The 21,001-nt window shown below is 33.2% G+C and overlaps 1 protein-coding gene across 4 annotated transcripts in view; it reads right to left on the reverse strand.

Moving 5' to 3' along the window:
- The window catches only part of RALYL (RALY RNA binding protein like), a 726,682-nt gene that overhangs the window by 419,706 nt on the left and 285,975 nt on the right, over positions 1–21,001 (reverse strand). For 3 of the 4 annotated variants that reach the window (XM_057735922.1, XM_057735921.1, XM_057735919.1), the window contains exon 2: positions 1,216–1,494. In XM_057735922.1, the coding sequence (XP_057591905.1) occupies positions 1,216–1,471 (256 nt within the window). In that variant the 5' untranslated portion in view covers positions 1,472–1,494. Of the gene's footprint in view, positions 1–1,215; positions 1,495–12,397; positions 12,442–21,001 lie in introns of those variants that run through there. The other variant, XM_057735920.1, reaches the window with a different exon arrangement.

The raw sequence follows: 21,001 nt of genomic DNA on the forward strand, positions 1-21,001 counted from the left end.
ACAACAGCGGCCTATATAAGATGGCTATTGGTATAGATTTAAAACTTGATTGAGTTTGGGATATACTGATGGTAAGAAGTGTGATGATGGATTACATTTGGAGTGTGGGGGGAAGAAAAGAATCAAAGTTGACACCTAGGGTTTTTTGTTTGTTTTTTAAGAACTTTTATTGAGATACAGTTAACATACTATAAACTGCATATATTTAGAGTGTACAATTTGGTATTTTTTTTCTTATTAGTAATGTATATATGGCAATCCCAATCTCCCAATTCATTCCCTGACACCTAGGATTTTGTTTGAAAAACTGGATAAATGAAGATTCCATTTATTTTGATGGAGAAGTATGTGGGTGTAGAAAGTTGCAATGGGGAAAAATCAAGAGTATTGTTCTGTGTTCTGGGCATATAAAGCTGCGATGCCTCTTGGATATCCAAAAGAAGACCTTGTATAATCAGTTTAATATAAGAATCTGAACATGACAAGAGATATGAATTTAGGAATCACTGATGTGTTAATTATACTTTTTCCTTATGTAGAAAAAAGATTGCCTAATTTTTACTTTTATCTGCATACTTACTACAAAATATTTTCTCCTAAGAATTTTCCCTTTACTTCAAATTATATTCTCTTTTTTTTTTGGAAAAAAAAGCTATACTATTTCCTAGACTTTAGACATAAAACTGATTATTGCACATGACTGAACAGGCATGACGTACAAGATTCCTGCATAGATAACAAAGAATAGTTTATATTCCTTTTTCAGTTCTCAAGATTTATTGCCTTTTGCTATTTTCTATCTCTTCTTTCCCCCAAATAAAAACAATACATGAGGAAAATACATTAGTGCCTCAAAGCGAGTGCTATAAGTACAAAAGGTAATTATTATTATTATTATTTGCTTCACACAGTGTTTCCTGGAATATAAGACATCATTGCAAGTCAAGTAAAGCTAAACATGGTGCATATTTTTTATTTACCTGGACCTCTTAGGACTGGTGGAGGTACCAAGCATTATAAAGCAGACTTGATCTCAAGCTTATAAATGTGTAGAGAAAATAAGGAGAAAATAATATAAATTATAAGTATATAAGAGCTGTAATTGGTTAAGAGAAAAATATTATGGCAGTGCTGGCTTTGAAACAACAAGACCACATCCAGATATGCTCAGACACCAGAACACTAATGTGAAACCCGTAACCAAGGAGGACTTACCAAGCGGTTGGCCTGCGATGATCCTGGCATTTTCTCCAGCCACTGCAGCTCTTGCGTGCCGCTCACTCATGTACTGTACAAATGCATAACCTTTGTGAACTGAGCAGCCAACTATTTTTCCATACTTTGAGAAAATGGCTTCAATGTCAACTTTCTTGACAATGGCTGTATTTAGATTGCCAATGAAAACACGCGAGTTGATGGACTTGGGGTCATTCTTATTGGTGACATTGCTGGTCTGTGTTTTGCCAGTCATGGTTGCTTCACCTTGTTTTAATCCTTAAACAAACAAACAAACAAAAAAAAATCAAAAGGAAAATAATTAGATTGAATGGATATCACTGGCTTTTAACAGTTTTTCAATAGTGTACCAAGTAACCTCAAGTCCCCAAGTACTACTGATTTTCATGAGGAGAAAATTAGGTAATATAAAAGGTGAATATTGCATTGCAAAATGAAGTAGAAGGCTAATTATAATTATTTAGCATATACTTATGAATAAATTTCTGATAAACTTATTTAAATTCAGGCCTGCACAGTGATTAAAGATTTTGTAGTTCTTATTTTTAAGTCTGTCAATGTTTCAGAAGCAAGTTTGAGGAATAAGCCACCTTAATCTGTCAATGAAGAAGAAAATCCAACATGGCTAAGGTCTGATGATGGAATATAGTACTGTAACCTCCATTTATGTTTGAAAACATGCATTTTATTTCTACATTTTCTATAATAGATAGACATGTTAGCTATTTCATTATCAAAACCCTTCTATCAGAAACTAACAATTCATTTCATTAAATGCTGCAGAAGAGAAAAAAGGTATTAAAATTTAATTAGAAAATTTGATATAAGAAAAACACATTTTGAAATTAAAAGATTTAACCAGAATTAATTCTGTATATTCTCTTTAACTGAACCAATATCAAGTATAAGTTTAAAAAAAAGAAGAAGAAAAAACAGCATGTATAGCTAGTTTTCATCAATGATCAGCAAATTAGTAGACTGGGTATCTGTGTCAAAATTTCCATTCTCAACCTCATTTTTAATTCATTTAACTAACGGCTCCTATGTTGCCTAAGAACTGCTAGTATTTCTAAAAACTGTTTTCTGAGCTTGGCAGAGTGTTTAATTGTGCTTGATTAAGCTCAATGAAACTTTTATTTCCAAGTACTCCAGCACTTACAGCTTTATTTTTTAAGCCTTTAGAATTAATTCATTCATTCAACAATATTTATTAAGCACTATTCTTTGCCAGACATCATCTTCTAAAGCGCCTAACAATTTAAAGAAAGTAGTATGGTGAAACTAAAATTTCAACAAGGATACAGTCTCTAATATTGATAATCATTGTTGAATACTAGCTATTTGATACATTTTATCAGTGACATATTTTTATACAAATATTTCTTTTAAAATCTTATAGCTATAGAAATAATTAATCAGTGCATTTTACTTTAAAAATAATTTAAAATGACATGTAAATTGAGCACTAAAGAGGTGGAAATCTTAAAGGCAGGTAAATTGGATATGCTTAAAAATTTACTCACTATGCATTTAAAGCAGCTACTTCTAAAATCAAGAGCAACAATGTAACATAAAAATGTTTCAAATTAGGCTGTTGGTTATTTCTTGGATTATAAAAATTTTACTAAATATTGGTCACAACATTATAAATATCTCCTTATAATGAAGGTTGACTTCATAAACAATTATCCACATAAAAATTGAGTATGGCATGATTAAAAACAGGGATTATATTGCTGCCTTGTTTTGGTTTAGCTTAGCTATATTTAAGGGCTTCCTTTAAGAATTATGAAAGGTTAGGACTGAAGGGAAGGAAAGTTGATACTTTTTTTTTTTTTAATTTTGCAGTTTGAGCTATTGCATACCTCAAGCTAATGCTGTGATAATCAATTCAAATAAGAAAAGTTAAGGTGTACATATGTATTTTAAACAAAAATTTAGCTTCTTCATATAATCTAGTGTATTTTAACCACACTGAGGAGGAAAAGTAAAGTAAATATCCATTTTTTGGGTCCCCAATGTATTAAATGGTTACCTTTCTTACAACTCTAATCCAACACCAGTAATATATGTGGTAGATATTTTTAGAAATATCATGAAGTTACTTTCAAGAATGAATGATTCTTATGGTTGACATTTTCTTTCCTCGACAGGAATAAATTGCTTAAAATGCAAGCACAAGAATTGTTAGATTAGGTCATAAACATGGTTTACAGAGCCCAGTGGTATATCTTTGACAGTGACTATGAGTCACATTTAAAGTGAGGGCACCACTGCACTCTGAATTCTCACTTTGTCAACATGCTTCCTCTGAGTCCATCCTTTTACTCTATGTAGATGACTCTCATAACTGTAAACCCAAACTGCCATTTGTGTAATTCTACTTAATGACTTTTGATCACCTTAAAATCTATATGTATCTAATCTCTCACATAAAGACTGATTTGTCAGTTTCTATCAAATTTTAATAATGAAAGAGTTTTGTCATCGTGTTGTACACTATCAATATTCTTTGAAAAATTAAGCCTTAACTCATAGCGTAATATTTAGCTTGTGCTTCTCTGTTACATGACTCTTCATCAGTTGAAGAAAGACTTCCACTTTCAGTCATGATGGAATAACAAGGATGAAATTAACTCTGGCTCAAACAACTAGAAAATCAGGCTAACATACATGAACCAAACAACAGATGTCATAGATCAGCCACAGGCAGTGCTGATCTATGACATCTGAGAAAAAAACAAAAAAACAAAAAAACCCCACCAAAGTACATTCTAAGATAGCCCCAGCTCTCTGTCTGGGAAGCACATTCCACGTCATAGAGTTGGTGTGTGTGTGTTTGTGTGTGTGTGTGTGTGCATGTGTGTCACTGAAAGCAGAGACAGCGACCTTACTGAATTTATGTGATAAATCAGAGTTTAAGGTGTCTAAAGAGGCGGGAATTTGTGAGGCCGATTTCTAGAGAAAAGAGAGCTATACAGAGAAGTTATTCCAGAAATCATCTTAGGGGGTCCCTTGAATCTATGCTGATTCCCAGGATATGCATGCAATAGGTGAACTTCTATGAGGCTGGTTAACAAGTTATTGGAAAGCTGTGAGCTGAATTCTTCCCAGAGCCACAAAAAGACTGAGAATAATTCAGTTCCTACCAGCAGCAGTGGAAAGTCCAAAATGGATCCCTGAAGCATTAAATTTAAACATCAGAAGGGCCAGGCCTTAGTAATGGGAATAAATAATCCCTGCAGTAAAAACTACTCAAGGACCACCCTAACAAAATTTAAAAAGAGCTCTCAGGATGATAGCACTAAACCCAAAACAACCTGTCATTGAGAGCAAAGCATAATACTTCTTTTCTTAAACTTTTTATTTTATATTGGGGTATAGCCAGTTAACAATGTTGTGATAGTTTCAGATGCACAGCAAACGGACTCAGCTGTATATATATATATATATATATATATATATATATATACACACACATATATGTCCATTCTTCCCCAAACCCCCTTCATTTTGAAAAGTAGAACTCAAGACACTCACCAACATAAAATACAAAGTCTTTAGATCCTTTAAAACCTCCCAGAGATCCCCAAATCAAAAAATATGACCATTATCAGGTGACAAATTAAAGATATAAAAAAAGAATCAAGTGGAACATCTAAAGATGAAAACTATAATATCTAAAATTTAAAATTACACTTGATGGAAATTACAGGTGAAAAGACTCCAGAACAGATTTGTGAATTTGAAGTTCTAGAAATAGTAAATATCCACAATGTATCAAAGAGATTAAACACTAAAAAATAAACAATGACTCAGTGAGTTATATGATAGTATCAAGTGTTTAACATACATATATCTGGGGTCCCAGAGGAGTGGAAATATTTAAAAAAATAGTGGCCAAAAATCTGCAAGATTTGATGAAAATTTTATGATCCTATAGATCCAAGAATTTCATTGAACCCTAAGCAGAATAAACACAAGGAAAACCACATCCAGATACACCACAATCAAATTACTGAAAACCAGTGATAAAGAGAAAAATCAAGGAGCTCTCAAGTACTGGAAAAATGCCTACATTCTAAGGAAAAAACCTAAAGAACAACAGTCAAGGACATGTTATAACTTCAAAAAAAATAAGGAAAAAATGAAAACTTCACTGAAAATACAACTAAACATAAAATTTGTCTCTTCATCTTTAAGTTGTTTGAATGGAGCTAGTGTTAAGTGTCTCTGAAAGCTGCTACATAACAAAAGATAATCTGTAAACCTTTGCTGCCCCACAGAACTTTCTGTAATGATGGAAGAATTTTATATCTGCACTATCCAAAATGGTAGTCAATTTCCCCATGTAACTTTTGAGGACTTAAAATGTTGCTACTGAGATTCAGATACTGAGGTTTTAACTTTACTTAATTAAAATTAAAGTAAAATTTTAATGGTTTTCTCTACCCAAAAGGCAAACAAGGCTCTGGTCTTTTAAAAATATAAGATGAATTTATAAATAAGAAATAATTTGGCTACTTATGTATTTTGGGGTAGGCTTTTGGTCCCAGAAACTTATGAAAAGATATGATGGTTTTAGAAATACTTCAGAAGAACAGTTAAAAAGTTCAAATAGCTGTTATATGAGGACTAATTTAAGAACACAGTTTTCGTTCTAAAAATATCAGACTGAGATGGTGACTGCTCTGGAAAATCATAAATAATGTGTTTAGAATAAATAATGCCTTTTTATTTGTATTTGAAAGAGACTTCTACTCTTGAATTTAAAGGAATACATTAATTATGAATTAGAAGCAATGTTAAAATGTACTGTAGAGAAAACATTTTTGCTGCAGACAAAATTAACAGGTCAGTACACTCTATCGTTCTCTTGGCTTTATGGTCCTGAATCTCCAATTTAAATTTTAGATTCATTCAGACACTCATATTGAATAAAGAGTGAACAACAAAAATAAGAATAACAATGACAAATACACAGGCATTCAAAAAAGTCAGCCAACAATATTAACACATACTGTATTCAAGATCCTGGAAAGAGATTAAAGGGATCCAAAAATGAATTTAAAAAAGAAAATCATACCCTAAAATTCATCACATGCTGAAATCTAAAGCTACTACTCAAAAAAAAAAAAAATCCTGCAAAATAAAGTAAAACCTGGCAAACACTGCAAGATATACAAACTAAAGTTGTAACTTCTTAAAAAAGAGAGAGAGATCACATCCAGTTGAGAAGACCAAAGAAAACTTCTTGAAGCAGATGATGTATGATTAATTACTAAAGGATATTATTAAAAATTCACTGGACATACAGTTAATTGCTCAGCATTCACAAAAAGATAGTTGTTTTTCAAATACTTTAACTCATATACACACACTTGAATAAGTTTTTCAGTAAACGAGTTGGTATAAAATTGCTTTGATTTATAATTAGAAAATGAAAAAAAAATGAACTGAAAAGTTTCTCATGGATTTAAGCAACTCTTTTTGGACAAAATAAATGAAAAGTCTAAATTTATTCTTCAGAAAACCACCCCCAATTTAGAAAGATACAACTTATATCCATCAGGACAGTGACAATTCTTCAACAGATCTTAAGCATTATAAACACTATTTTGTGAAAAATCTTTTGACTTTTTTTTTTTTTTGCCATCGGGCAATCACCAAGTATATTTGGTGATACCTCTGTCATTCATAAACACAAATATCACTTCTACAATTAAGATTCAATTCTTAAGCCTCGAACTACTCCGTGAAATAAGCCAAATGTAGCTTTTTAAAAGTCCAGATTTTTAGGGGATATGCACAATGAAGGAAAAAATATGACCCCAACCTGAAAAGATACTTGTTAAAATTTTGATGTAAATTCTTTCTCATTTCTCTCTAGTACTTAGAAAAAAATTTTGTAAAAAATGTCATTATAATTTACATCCCAGAGCTATTACTTATTACTGCAATATGCATTTCATTATGTTGTTAAATAATCTTACTGGATATAACAAATAGTTACATAGTAAAAAAGCTATACCATAATTTTCTTCATTCTCTTAATGACTTTTAAGCTTGTTTCCAAATTTTTTAGATCACAGAAAATCTCAGATGAAAACTTTGACAAATACCAGGTAAAATAAGATGAAAAGAATATTTTTTAAGTTATTCAATTTACAATACCTTAAAAATAAGTTAATACTCAGCTATTTCCTACACAGGTTCAACACCTCTCCTCCCCCACCAGCAGTGGCTGTTTTAGGATTCTCTAGGTAGTTTGGATGCCTGCCAGCTCTTCCCTAAGCATGCAAAGTATTTTCTGACTGGACATGTTGAAAAGGAGGAACCGGCAGACCATAAGCTAAATAAGGGAGGGATAACCTCATCTCTGAAATGAAGTAAATGAAGTTTGTTTAAGAGCTTAGCTAGGCAGGCTAATAACAGAAACAGTATAATTCCCTTGTACACAAGGGAAAATGAATTATCGTTTGGAGCTTCCCAGGCGTATCATCAAAGTCATTATTATTTAAAAATGTAGTAAAAGTTATTCTGATTTCATTTATTAAATGTAAACTTTATTAAATCCACCTATTATATTTTAAAATATGTGTGAATAGTATGCATTCAATGTTTATTAAAAATTTAATGGTTGATAATACAGAAATTAAAAATGCTACATATTAAAGTGTTTTATAAGGTAGATAGCCCTTCTATCTTAGTGTTGCAATTGAGTTGCTACAACTATGAATGACATTCAGAAAAAAAGTGAAATTTCCTACTTATACAGTTTTTGATAACATATTATATTCACATCAAATTATTTTTTATAATTTTATATTTTTTAAAACTATGTATCTCAGAAATGAATATAATATTGTGGAAGTAGCACCATATAAGAAACTAGAAACCCAGTTTTCATTTTCTTTTTTAACTATCAATCTGTGTGTAAAAATATCTAAAAATATAAAATAGTTTTCTTTTAATAAGGACACTAATAATAAAGGTGATATGATAAATTTCGTAGAAATTGATTAATATGAGCTATTTCTGGAAGAAACAATTTAAAATGACAATATGATGTAGAAAATTTTTAAAAATGAGGCAAATTCACTCAATAGCTCAAGGCAGAATATAAAGATTTAATAAAGCTGTGTAAGCAATTGAAAAAATTACTATATAAAAATAAGAATGGCATTAATTTTGTAAAGCAAACAATGTTAGCTAAAATATCTTTATAGCAGTGAGCAGATTTGAATAGAATCATTAGCTGCTAAGAATTAACTATTTTTCATTTAGAGACTGAGATCAAGTAGTTGACTGGAGAACAAAAAAAAGTATATAAGTATAGATCATGTAACAATTATAGTTATAAAAAGTTAATAATTTTTTATTGGTGGTTGTAACTATAAAATTGGAAAGCAGTGAATATTGGTAAGGCAACATTTCAAACTTTTAAGAATTTGGGATATTAATTAACTTTTGCGTTAAACTGAGTTAAAATTATTTTGGAAAATGCAAATTAGTAAATTTTGTAAACAGAGTAATGATGTGTTAAACTATCTATTGGGAAACATTCAATGAGTTGCTGCAGATCCAACCATTGTGAAGGGTCAGACGCATCCATGCGTAAATCACGACCAATATGATAGAACATATTGGGCAGGGCCAAGCATCAAGAGTAAGGTAGGGAACAAATAATCAGTGTAACTCCTTTCTTTGCTCATGCATTAGTCATCCTGGACTGCTATAACAAATAGGCTAGGTGGCTGAAACAATATACATTTGTTTCTCACAGTTTCAAAGTCTGGAAGTCCAAGATCAAGGTGCCAACTGATTCATTTCCTTGTAACATTACTCTTCCTGGCTTTCAGAAACCACTTTCTCACTGTGTCATCACATGGTGGAGACAGTGCTCTGGCCTCCCTTCCTCTTTTTATAAGACACTGATCCCATCACGGGAGCTCTACCCTCCTGACCTCTTTGAAATCCAATAACTTCCCAAAGGTCCTTCCTCCAAAAAACATTGCATTGGAGGTTAAGGCTTCAATGTATTAATTTTGAAGGGACATAATTTAGTCCACAGAAGCTCACATCACCCACGGTTAAGAACCCACTTGTGTTTGGAGTTTTGGGGAATTTGAACAAGCTTCCTCTGAGCCACTAGAGATGTTGCGACTGATGTTATATCCATTCTATCAGGGATCATGTAAACATTGTCTGTTTATCTGATCACTACGTTCAATGTGCAAGATTCCAATGAAATTTTTACAAATAAGAAAATTAACTTTCAACTTTAAATTAAAACCAAAAGATTCAAAGAGATAAAACTATATGATGGTATAACTTAAAAGTATGCACTTAAGGCACTTATAAGTTCTTAAGTACACTTATATTCTCTAGAATATGAACAAATTTATATAATTCTAGGAAATTCACTGCATTCTATTCTGCAAAATAGAGCCTTTAGTCACACAAATTGTCTAGGATAATAACTGTACTTTTGCTTCCAGGATAACTTTCCACTGGTCAAAGTGACCTAGGCAGAAGATTGTTTTGAGTTATATGGGGAGATCAAATCAACAATAATTAGACTCTTTTTACTTGACTGGGGGAAATAGGTCAATCAGGTTAGTACCCACTTGTGATATAAGGGTCCTAGGAAATGGAACAATTAAGATGCTTCCTCTGAACCACTGGAGATGCTGTGATTGGTGCTACATCATGCCAAAGACAGATACAGCCCCGTGGTACTGACTGCTATTTGGACCATCATTTAACAGAGAGCCATGGACCATGAGGCACCAGTACCTTGGTTTGTGACTAGTCAACCACAACCAAATAGAAACCAAGACCTATTTGAAAAGATCCCTTACTGGGCTGGGACCATATAGTCAGAATAAAGTGTGGAACAAGTATTCAGTGTCATTTCATTATTTGTCATGTAACCCTTCTTTTTTTAAAATGCCTGTTATAAACATTGCTAGACAGGTTCCATTTAGGAGATTTTGAATTTTAAAAAATAGTCTATAAATTATTAAAACTATCTCAAAAGCAGTTCTACAACTCATACTTTATATTTAACAAGCATGGGGCACCTATTATATACCTGCTATTGGTTTAAGTGCTTATTAAATATTCATTCATGTACAGTACTAAGGAGAGGGTTCTACCTTTTCCCCTAATTTCCTCTGGTATCTGGAGTATTTCCAGAGAAGAGCTCCTGGTTACTTAAGGAAGACACGGATCACTGCAGTGCCCACTGCAGTGCTCTATACTGAGAAGCCTCTTCACCACCAAATCTATTCATATTATGCTGAAGTGGGAATAACCACAAACTGCTAAGACTTAGTCTGTAACTTACATGAAAAATTATACTAAGAATGACAGATAACACAGTGTCTTGAGAACACCCAGAGACTATTCTGATAATTTTTTTCTGAGAATTTATAAGTTCCATCTATTTACCAACTCCAACTAGATTTTCCCTGAAATAATACAAAAAAGTAGAAAATATACAACTTTGTATTTGCCTTCTCTGTGAGTCACAGAATAGTAAATGGTAAGGCGTAGTTCACTTAATCAAGAGTAATAAGGAAAATATGGAGATTTGAAGTAAACGCATCATAAAACTCATTTCTAAATGATGTATGATATGAGGCCAGCAATGGAGAAATAGTAATAGGATTATTCTTGTGTATTCACTAGAATAAAACTCTACTCTATCCCCCATACGCCTCCACTGAATAAGGCATCCTTCTCCATTTTACAGCTCTCAGGTCACTTAAAGCTAAATTACAGGAGGTAAACATTGTCATGCCCACAGGAGAAATTCACTCACTCCAACTTAACAGGCCCATTCCACTCTTGTCCTCTTTGTTCAAACTGTCAATCATGACAGTTTCCTCAGGAGTTAAATTCAGACCACTAAGTGATTTCTCCTAGGCTGCTAAACTGCCCGCAGAGATGAACAATTTTCAATCATTATTGATGTGGCTTTGGAAGACTGGCCCTACAGTGAAAAGTCTTAAATCCCACAACCCATCCCCTGAAATTTCTCTTCTCTCCTAAAATATAAATAAATTCCCTTCAATAAGTGCAACGGTGAATTTCTCTCCACAAACTTGAATGTTTGGGGTTGTATTAAGTCGCAATAAAAATGATATAGTGAAAAGCCCTACTGTATGTCTAGATCAGATAAAATTCTTGTTTACAAATTCCTTAAACTCAACAGCTATAAGGCAGAGGCTGTGTTATGATAGCATCTAGCAATCCACATGTTGCAAAAAACTGATTCAGAACGTAATTTCTCTTTGGTGGAATCCCAGCCCTGTTGATATAATTTTCTACGACCGCAATCAAGACTTCCCAATTCTCCCCTCCCCTTAGCTACATAAGGCAGAATCTCCACAAAACATTAGAAAATCCCAGGGGATGCCGAAATTAAAAGTTATGGATGCTCTTTTCTGAACAAAAGCTATTGGATTATTATTAATAATCACCATTCATAAGCTTAGTAAAAGTTAGCATTTGTTAAGATCTTACTCCAGAAATAACAGTTAAGGAGAGGGTTGACTCCTGGTAAGAGACAACTATGCCACTTAAGTGCCTTAATTCACCAGACATTTATAGTCTGCAATAAGGAAGGATGAATATAACTCCATATTAGGTCTGTTTCTTTTACTTTAACCTTTGGATTCTATTGCTTTAGCTACAAGTTAATCACTAAACACATCTTACCTATAACTTAAAGTATACATAGTGGGAACCCTGCCTTCCATTCCTGAACTTTAAGCTAAAATACCTTTGTTCAACTCACAAGAAACATTCTGACCAGGGACTTCCCTGGTGGTCCAGTGGTTAAGACTTTGCACTCCCAATGCTGGGGGCCTGGGTTCAATCCCTAGTTGGGTAACTAGATTCCACATGCCACAGTGAAGATCCTGCATGTCACCAAGACCCAGCACAGCCAAATAAATAAACAAATAACAAAACAAAACAAAACAAACATTCTGACCAGAACTACCTATGAAAGGCTGCAGGAAAGAAGAAATTAACACACACTTTTTGGAGTCTAGCCAAAACCAGGAAATATTTGCAGCAACTATCGCCTTTATCACTTTACTGCCTCACCTCCCCATTCTTCTTCTATAAAAGAAACTACCATCCAAACCTGGGCAAGATGGTTCTTTGGGACACTAGTCCACCCTCTTCTCGGTCTGCTGGCTTTCTGAATAAAGTTGCTATTACTCCCCAACAATTTGTCTCTTGATTTATCGGCCTGTCATGAAGCAAGCAGTACAAGCTTGGACTTGGTAACACACATAGAGTAGGTTTTAATATTAGCATAACTAGTATAACTTGTCAGACTTGAGGAGGAACCCTACCTTTTAAAGAATGTTGTCATTAGAGTTACACAAACAAGGATTCCATCTTCAGCATCATCTCCTTTTAGATGAGTAACTTTGAGCAGTTATTTAAACTCTGATGCTCATTTCCTATCCAAAATTTAGTAATAACGATAGCAACCACTGACATGACTCTTAAGAGACTTAAATGAGAGGCAGTAAAGCACTAAATACCGTATTTGACACTGTATTAATTGATTAAAAAATGTTAGCTGAGTTATTCAGAATACATAGATAGGTTACAAATTCCTGCCCTAGATTATTTTTCTTCAGTGAACCTTATATTTATCCATTTTCAGGTACATAGAGTTGATCCAAGGATAATTTACACCTCCCCTTTGAATGCTTCCAGATTCTCAGGCAATGTTCTGGTAATCTGATAACTTCTCTGAGGCTGGATTTGGACACTGATTTCTAGTGCTTTACACCAGGTGTTTCCCAAAGTGCTTTTATAGGGCCACTCTAGAGGTATGACACAGCTTTAAATAATATTATATCTAAGATCATTGCAACTTTAAAGTCAGCACCTTGTTCTCAGAAGGGGTTCTTGTGAATCAGCATACTGGAGAGATTTTAATTAACAAGTGACATATCACAGCCTTGGTTGATATTTATCTTGTATTCATGAGTGATTGTGATTCTACAGGTATCTTGCTTCTGGTATTATGACCTAGCCCTTGAGCATCACTGGCACATACATAAAGATCTGATGCTACAGAAATTCTGGTGTCTTGGTCTGTACATATAATTTCAGAAATAACCTTCATGCTTTATGCATCTTTTCTCTGATTCCTTGATTTTGCAAGCAAAGTATGCAATAGCCTAGATTGAGGGACCACAATGATTATGTGGATCTAAGCTTCATCTGGAGTGTACATTTCATGTACTCAGGTAATAGTGTTGGTCAGGGTTCTTTGTGAACATTTATATTAGAAATGTCTCATACAAATTTGAGATGCTGCTACAAATAATGTTATAGTTTCTGCTACAAATAATGAGATAGTCTGTGAGGGTAATATTCTGGGAAAATCACATTTCATAGACTGGCCAGTTGTATGCAAACTACTATATATATTCAGACATATGCTGTGTTGGGCTTCTATTAGCTTCCAAGGTGATGAAACAGACAGAAATTAATCTCCACATGGTAAACTGCACACACACACAAACACACACACACACATACACACATACACACACACACAGAAATGGCTTATAATTTACAAATGTCTGTACTAAGCCAACATGACAAGGTACAGGCAGAACAGCTCTATGTCTCTCAGAACAATATGAAACCTGGATTGCAGCTAAAGGGAACCCCATCCTGGATAGCGAAACGATCTGCAGTGAGATATCCTCCTGGGGACTGGATACCCAGGGAGGCTTACACCTGAAAAGTGGAGAATGCTGCTGAGTCTCCTACTTTATACCTTTGTCCTGCACTTAACGTATCTAGCCTTTCTTGATATTAAAGACTCTTAATCTTGGCTTGACATGGAAGTTTAGTTCAATGGAGTTGTCACTGAAGGGTTTCAAAACAAACTTCACATATAAATTTTTCTCAGAACATCTTATTTAAAATATTTCACAACTATAATCCAGGGAGAATTCAGGCAGGTCCAAAATATAAGCAACAAAATAGCTTTTTTTTTTTTTTTTGGATGTTTCAATGATTATTTATTTGTTTATTGACATACAGTAAACTGAATATATTTAAAGTGTGCAATTTGATTTTTTTTCTTATTAGTAATGTATATATGGCAATCCCAATCCCCCAATTCATCCCACCCCAACACCCCACCCCCTGCTTTCCCCACTTGGTGTCTATATGTTTGTTCTCTGCATCCATGTCTCTATTTCTGCCTTGCAAACCAGCTGATTTGTACCATTTTTATATTCCACATATATGAGTTACTGTATGATATTTGATTTTCTTTTTCTGACTCACTTCACTCTATATGACAGTCTCTAGGTCCATCCATGTCTTTACAAATGTCTCAATTTTGTTCCTTTTTATGGCTGAGTAATATTCCATTGTATATATGTACCACTTCTTCTTTATCCATTCATCTGTTGATGGACATTTAGGTTGCTTCCATGTCCTGACTATTGTAAACAGTGCTGCAATGAACATTGGGGTGCATGTGTCTTTTTGAATTATAGTTTTCTCTGGGTATATACCCAGTAGTGGGATTGCTGGGTCATGTGGTAATTCTATTTTTAGTTTTTCAAGGAACCTCCATACTGTTCTCCATAGTGGCTGTATCAATTTACATTCCCACCAACAATGCAAGAGGGTTGCCTTTTCTCCATACCCTCTCAAAATAGCTTCTTTAGGTCATGGTTCCCTTTAAGATATTTAAATATCTGGTCAGTGAATTATATAAAATTTTGCAAATAGGTATAAACTGGATGTACATTTGACTTTATAGATAATTTTAGGGGAAAATGTATAGGAATAAAGTGAACTACTTATGGCCTATATCTATCCTTTCATGCTTATTTTCTTACTAAGTGCAAGAATGAAGTACATTATACATTTCATGTGTATATACATACACAGATATACATACATATAACATACATCTTAACTCTGTCATATAATTTAGCTCCAGGTTTTGAATGTAACAGATGCTTAACTCTCACAGAGTTTGCTTAAATTTGTAAATGAAAAGTTAAAAAACTGAATGAGTGGTTGAATAAATGTCTAAAATTCTTTTTAGCCCTTATTGCTACTATTAGTTTGAATTAAATATATACATCAACATTACCACTCTAACTCCCGAACCAGATAAATAGCAATCAGATTATTATTTTAAAATTTTGAGATAATATTATAAGACAATAGTCATTGGTAAATTCACTGCCTTCAAAGATTATATGATGAATTGTGTTGCAAGTCAAAATTCCTGACAGAAGCAGTCAGAGATTCCACTGGAGGACAAGAATCTTTCTGGCAGTTTAACATTTGTAAAAGGCTCTGTTGTATCTTATGGGCAAGAATTATGTTTTTTTCCCAGTTGTGTCAACTGAAATTTTTCTGTGTGTGTGTGTGTGTGTGTCCTTATATATAATTTTCAACTCAAAATTTATTCTATATATACATGTCCTATACATGCGAAGAGTGATTACTGTCCTTCTTGGATTAGCAAACCATCTAACTCAAATAGAAGAGCCTATGTAAATTACATATATACATAAACAAAATAGATTGAAGTATACAATTTGGCAGGGCTTATCATATTTCTGGGGAGAAAAAGCACAATTTTGAGAATCAGAGATACGTAAGAAATACTTTTGACTACTATTGTTAAAGGTATGTTTTTAAACATCTTCACAATTTTTGTGAAAAGCACTGAAAGGAATATGTACTCAGTACTGAATTATGGGACAGGCAATTTCATATTGGAAATGGATCTCATTATTTTAAAATGGTGTATAAACACATTCCTCTCTATGAAAACATTTTAACACCCACCATACACAATAGATTCAAACAGGAAAGAAGAGCTATTAAGAAAATTGGATGGGGAGTGGTTCCCTGCATTGTATAAAGAAAAAGCCTGTATTTCACTAAAGTATGTTTAGGAATAATAGCTATCCCTATGTAGCTATTGTTTAGTTGCTAGCTGTGCAGTTTATTTGGTAAAAGAAACTTGAATGTCACTTAGGGTCATAAACACAATCAGTAAGTTCCTCAACTTTGCAAAGATTTATACAGAAAAACATAGATACTGTAATACATAAGTAGGTTTTATAGTCTTGCGAGTCCAGAAACCAAAATAATTTTTAAAAGAGTGCTGATACTTTCTTACCTATTGCATATTCAGTGGGCATTATCTGTAGTGTTATCTGATTATCTCTAAGTTCCCAGAAAACAGTTTACATATAACAGCCACTTCTAGAAGACCCATCTGCTTGAACTCTAAGGGCTCTCCAGAGGACTTCCTCATCTATAACCATGCTAGCATCTGCAAAACCCTGTGTCTTTTCTGGGGTAGCCCACATCTGTAGACTGCAATCCATACACAACAAAAAAACTGCTTAGAATTTGGGTGAAGGCTGCTAATGCCTATTCTTGGAGTATGACAAAACTGATGTCCATTGTTAACTTTTAAAAACACTTGGAGATCAAACAAAATCTAACATTCAGAAGATCTTACCACATTATTAGTTCTTAAGACTCTTCAATAATAGGAAATTCCCAAGCATGCTGTTATTTTTAGAAGCAGCATTGTACTTCCTTATTTTCTAAAGCTAAAGTAAGTCAGGACACCTAGGTGGGTGTTACGTATTGGTGTTTCTTATCTTCAAAGAAGGATCTTACATTAGATAAATTTTCATTAATATTAATTTTCTTCCATATATTTTATTTTATGAGGTAATTAATTTATACCTATTACAGTGATTATCAACATGAAAGTTAATTTAGAATATATACATCATTTAAAAAAACTAAACCATTGAAAACTTATCTAAATGTAACAAGATATTACATTTCCTGGCATCTACCCTCAAAGAAGGATGTTCAAAAAATGGCTCAAGGTCATGAGTTTGTGGATTACAAACCTCAGTGAGAGTCTGCAGCACAACTCCCATGGACACCCACCATTTCTTAAATACTGTCTTCTGCCTGGTAAGTTTCTTCACTAAGACATTCATGTAAGGACTGACAGTCAACGGACAACTAATCCTTTTTACCTGTAGTCATTATGTACATTTTAAACACTTTAAAAAGTAAACCTTCAACGATATCAGGGCTTACATATGTTTCACTTTCTACACATAGACATTATACACAGAAGAGGCACAATCTAAGTTGGCTGTGTAGATCATAAATTGTAAACTCTAAGCAGAGAAATAAGACAAACCAACACAAAACAAACAAACAAAAAGAAGAAAAGCTTTTAGGTGTCTGAAAATTAAGAAGAGGAAAATAAAGAACAACCAAGGGGGAAAACAAAACAAGGAAACAAACAAAGCCAGGAGAGCTATTAAGGTTTTAGCTAGACTTCATCCTTTCTGTTCTCTGTTGGATTATTAACTGCTGCCCTTTGGTGGGCTCCAACATTTAACAGAGGCTGCCCTAGATAGTTCATAAGTTGTCACTAAATTAAAAAAAAAAAAAACAGCAAGCAAGCAGTCTTATTGACATTCCACAGAACAAGCTAACTATGCACACAGAGGCTAACTTGTCTGAAGTGACACAACTGCAAAATAGTGGAGTCTGGATTCAGACCAATGTGGACTTCATTCCAGTCCATCATGCTATTATACCTCATTCAGTACCACAACTCATTTCAAAATTTCAATATTGGCAGATTTTACAAGGAAGCAAAGTAACTCAAGTGCACTCAATTCCTTCTCATTCTGAGAAGATCCTCTCTTTTGAAGAATCCTATTGAAGTACTAGCATCAATACTAGTGATATGTATATCAAAAGATGTGTCCATCCAGGCAGATAACCCCCTAACTCTTTAAACTGCAGCATATAATGCATTGTATTGTTTTTAGAATTTCTTTTTCTGACCAGATATCTTTTATAATGTAACATATATCTAATCAACATGCTATGTAAATATTTTTTTCTAAAAGTATTTTGGCAAGCAAAGGAGTAAGCAGAACAATATTTTGGGTATCCCAAATTTATTTATTTAGAAACTATAATCACATTCATGTTCATCTAACATGTTTATGAATATTTATCCTTCTTAGAATTAATTCTTAAATTTTATAAAATATGTCTACCTGAGTTTAAAAGATTTGTTTGAACTCCTTTATTACTAGAATTTTTATAATGCATCATCAGCATGGTACAATAAAAATAGCAGTAGCTTAAGAATCATAATCTAAGGCAAATGCTCAACTTCTTTGCATTCTTTATTTATTTCCTCTGAGTAAAATGGGTTATACTTTTTATAAGATAAAACTCAATCACAAGGCAAACTTTGAAAAGGTTTTTTAAATATATTACGGATAATTCGTGTAGTACTTAGCAAATAGTACTAGCTTAATAAATGTTAATGATCAGTGTATCTGTCACACTATAATCCCTTTCGAGATTTTTATTTAGACTATGTTTATATTTGTATAGTAATTTGAATGCCTAAGCACAAATTAAGCACAAAATGCTTAATTACTATTATCTCATTGATTTTTATAACCTTCTGAAGTAGATGGGACTTGTATCATTGGTGCTGTTTACATAAAAACCAACTAACGCTCAAATATCCAGTGATATTGATCATATAGCTACAGAGCTGAGTACTAGGGACCAGTTAACACCTAATTCAGCATTTATATTATACAACACTCTTTCTGTTTGTGATGCGTTTTAGTGTTAACCACTGGAGTAACATTCATTGTAATTTTCATACAATGTAATACTTGGAAAAGTGTTTACCTTGTTCACAAAGTAGAGGATTTTACTTTCTTTTCAAGGTGTGCATACCTGAACATCACATTGTATGAGAACGCTATTCTGAGGAATAATAATCTTAAAAACATAGTATTTCTGAAGTACTATAAGACCTTTCCCATGTACCTAACATGCCTTCCTTTAATTTTTTCTCCGAATCATTTCCCTTTACAATGACAGTGACAAGAGCATGTTGACTCTAATGCATCAAGTTAACAAGTGTTTATTTAAATTCTTCAGCACAGTCGTGGAAATGTCAATCATGAATCTACTGCCAGGTATCAACTAGTGAAGTATGTCCTTAATTTCCCTCATTCTGAAAGGATTAGCTTTGTATACAAGGCCACCCAGAGCAAAAACCTACAATTCTCTTTCAGCTAATTGTGAAATACACTGTTATCAGGACCTAATAATTACTGTGTGAAATATAAACCCAAGCAAATGGCTTGTAATTGTCTATACCAATGTCCAAAATCACTGACTAGAGCTCACCTCTATGAATACAACGTAAGACCTCTGTGCCAAACATGTGCCCTCCCATTGGAGGGAATAATAAACCTCTGTTAGCGGTGAAGTCACTCAGGCTTATCTCCTGTGTCACAGAATAGCAAAGGGGCAAACAGGAACCCTATGTGCTTAATGAGACTTGACGATCCATCCTTGATGGCTAATTAATATACTTTGTACTTAGATGGACCTTTTTTATTTCCTCCTAATTGCAAGATACTAACCAGATACCACAGCCTGCATTTCAGGCTGGAAAACTATTCATTTACCCCACCCAGCCACAATCTCTGCATATTGCTTTATTAAGAACTACACATTTGAAGAATTCATAATTAGATTTCACTATCTGATAACTAATTAAGTAAAATAAAATGGGTCACACATGGACCAGTAATACCTGTGTCTCAGACTGAGAATTACGAATTTAATTCTGTGCACCTGTGGTTAATAAGAATCAATCAAAACAGAATCTTAAATAATTATTTTTCTAGATCTGATGGATAAATAGGCTTTGGGGATAGTATCGTAGTAAGTCTTGAACATTTTTGTTTTTCTTTTAGAAAAGGAGATGGGGCAAAGAAAGTGCAGAGTGAAAATAGCAGAGAACAATACAGACTTCACTATCATTAATTTACCAGGTCAATGGAAAAAAAAATAAACAAAACAGTTCTATTGTATGTTCTAGACACTTTTGTCAAGTGTAGTGGTTTCTAGATAAATACCAGCTAGATGACAGCTTTTCTCTGATTACGTAAGTATATACAATTTTTGGTTAAACTGAGCTCTGCCTTGTGACAGGCTTTAGATGTAGAAACTTACATTGCCTTTGTTACCTTCAGAAGAGAGCAAAATATCTGGTATCATGAAAGTTTAAAGAACAGATTGATTCAGGCTGAAAGGATTCAATCTAAAAATGATATTTCAACCAGGTAAATTTTTACTTGCATTCTAGCTCAACTAAACTATTTAAATGTCACAAATAGTATGGGTATCTTGTAAATGTAGATTTATTTTTTTATCTACTGAATAATTTAAACCATGTTTTTGGATAAAATACAAAGAAACTGGAAATTAGTGTACTATGACTTTATTATTTAACCAAATTTCAAAACCATTTTTAATTCTAATGTAACTCAGAAAAACAACTTAACTTCCTTGTCATAAGAAAAATCATTGTTTCATTTAGCATAACTAAGTATAATTCCAAATCTGAAAAAAATCTAATAACCTAATACTTCACAAAATATTTTGATTACCAGTGATTTAGAAAATGATAATTTGAATTATAAAGTTTGTAATCATTAATGACAAAGATAAAACTTGGAAAAATCCAATATTCTATGAATTAAATTATGGACATGGAGGCAATAACAGAATACTAAAAGCTAGAATCTGGAATCAATGACCTTGGCAGCACAATTTCCTATCAGTTGCACATCCTTGA

This window comes from Hippopotamus amphibius, chromosome 5 (genome assembly GCF_030028045.1).
Source record: "Hippopotamus amphibius kiboko isolate mHipAmp2 chromosome 5, mHipAmp2.hap2, whole genome shotgun sequence".
In the NCBI taxonomy this organism is placed as follows: domain Eukaryota; kingdom Metazoa; phylum Chordata; class Mammalia; order Artiodactyla; family Hippopotamidae; genus Hippopotamus; species Hippopotamus amphibius.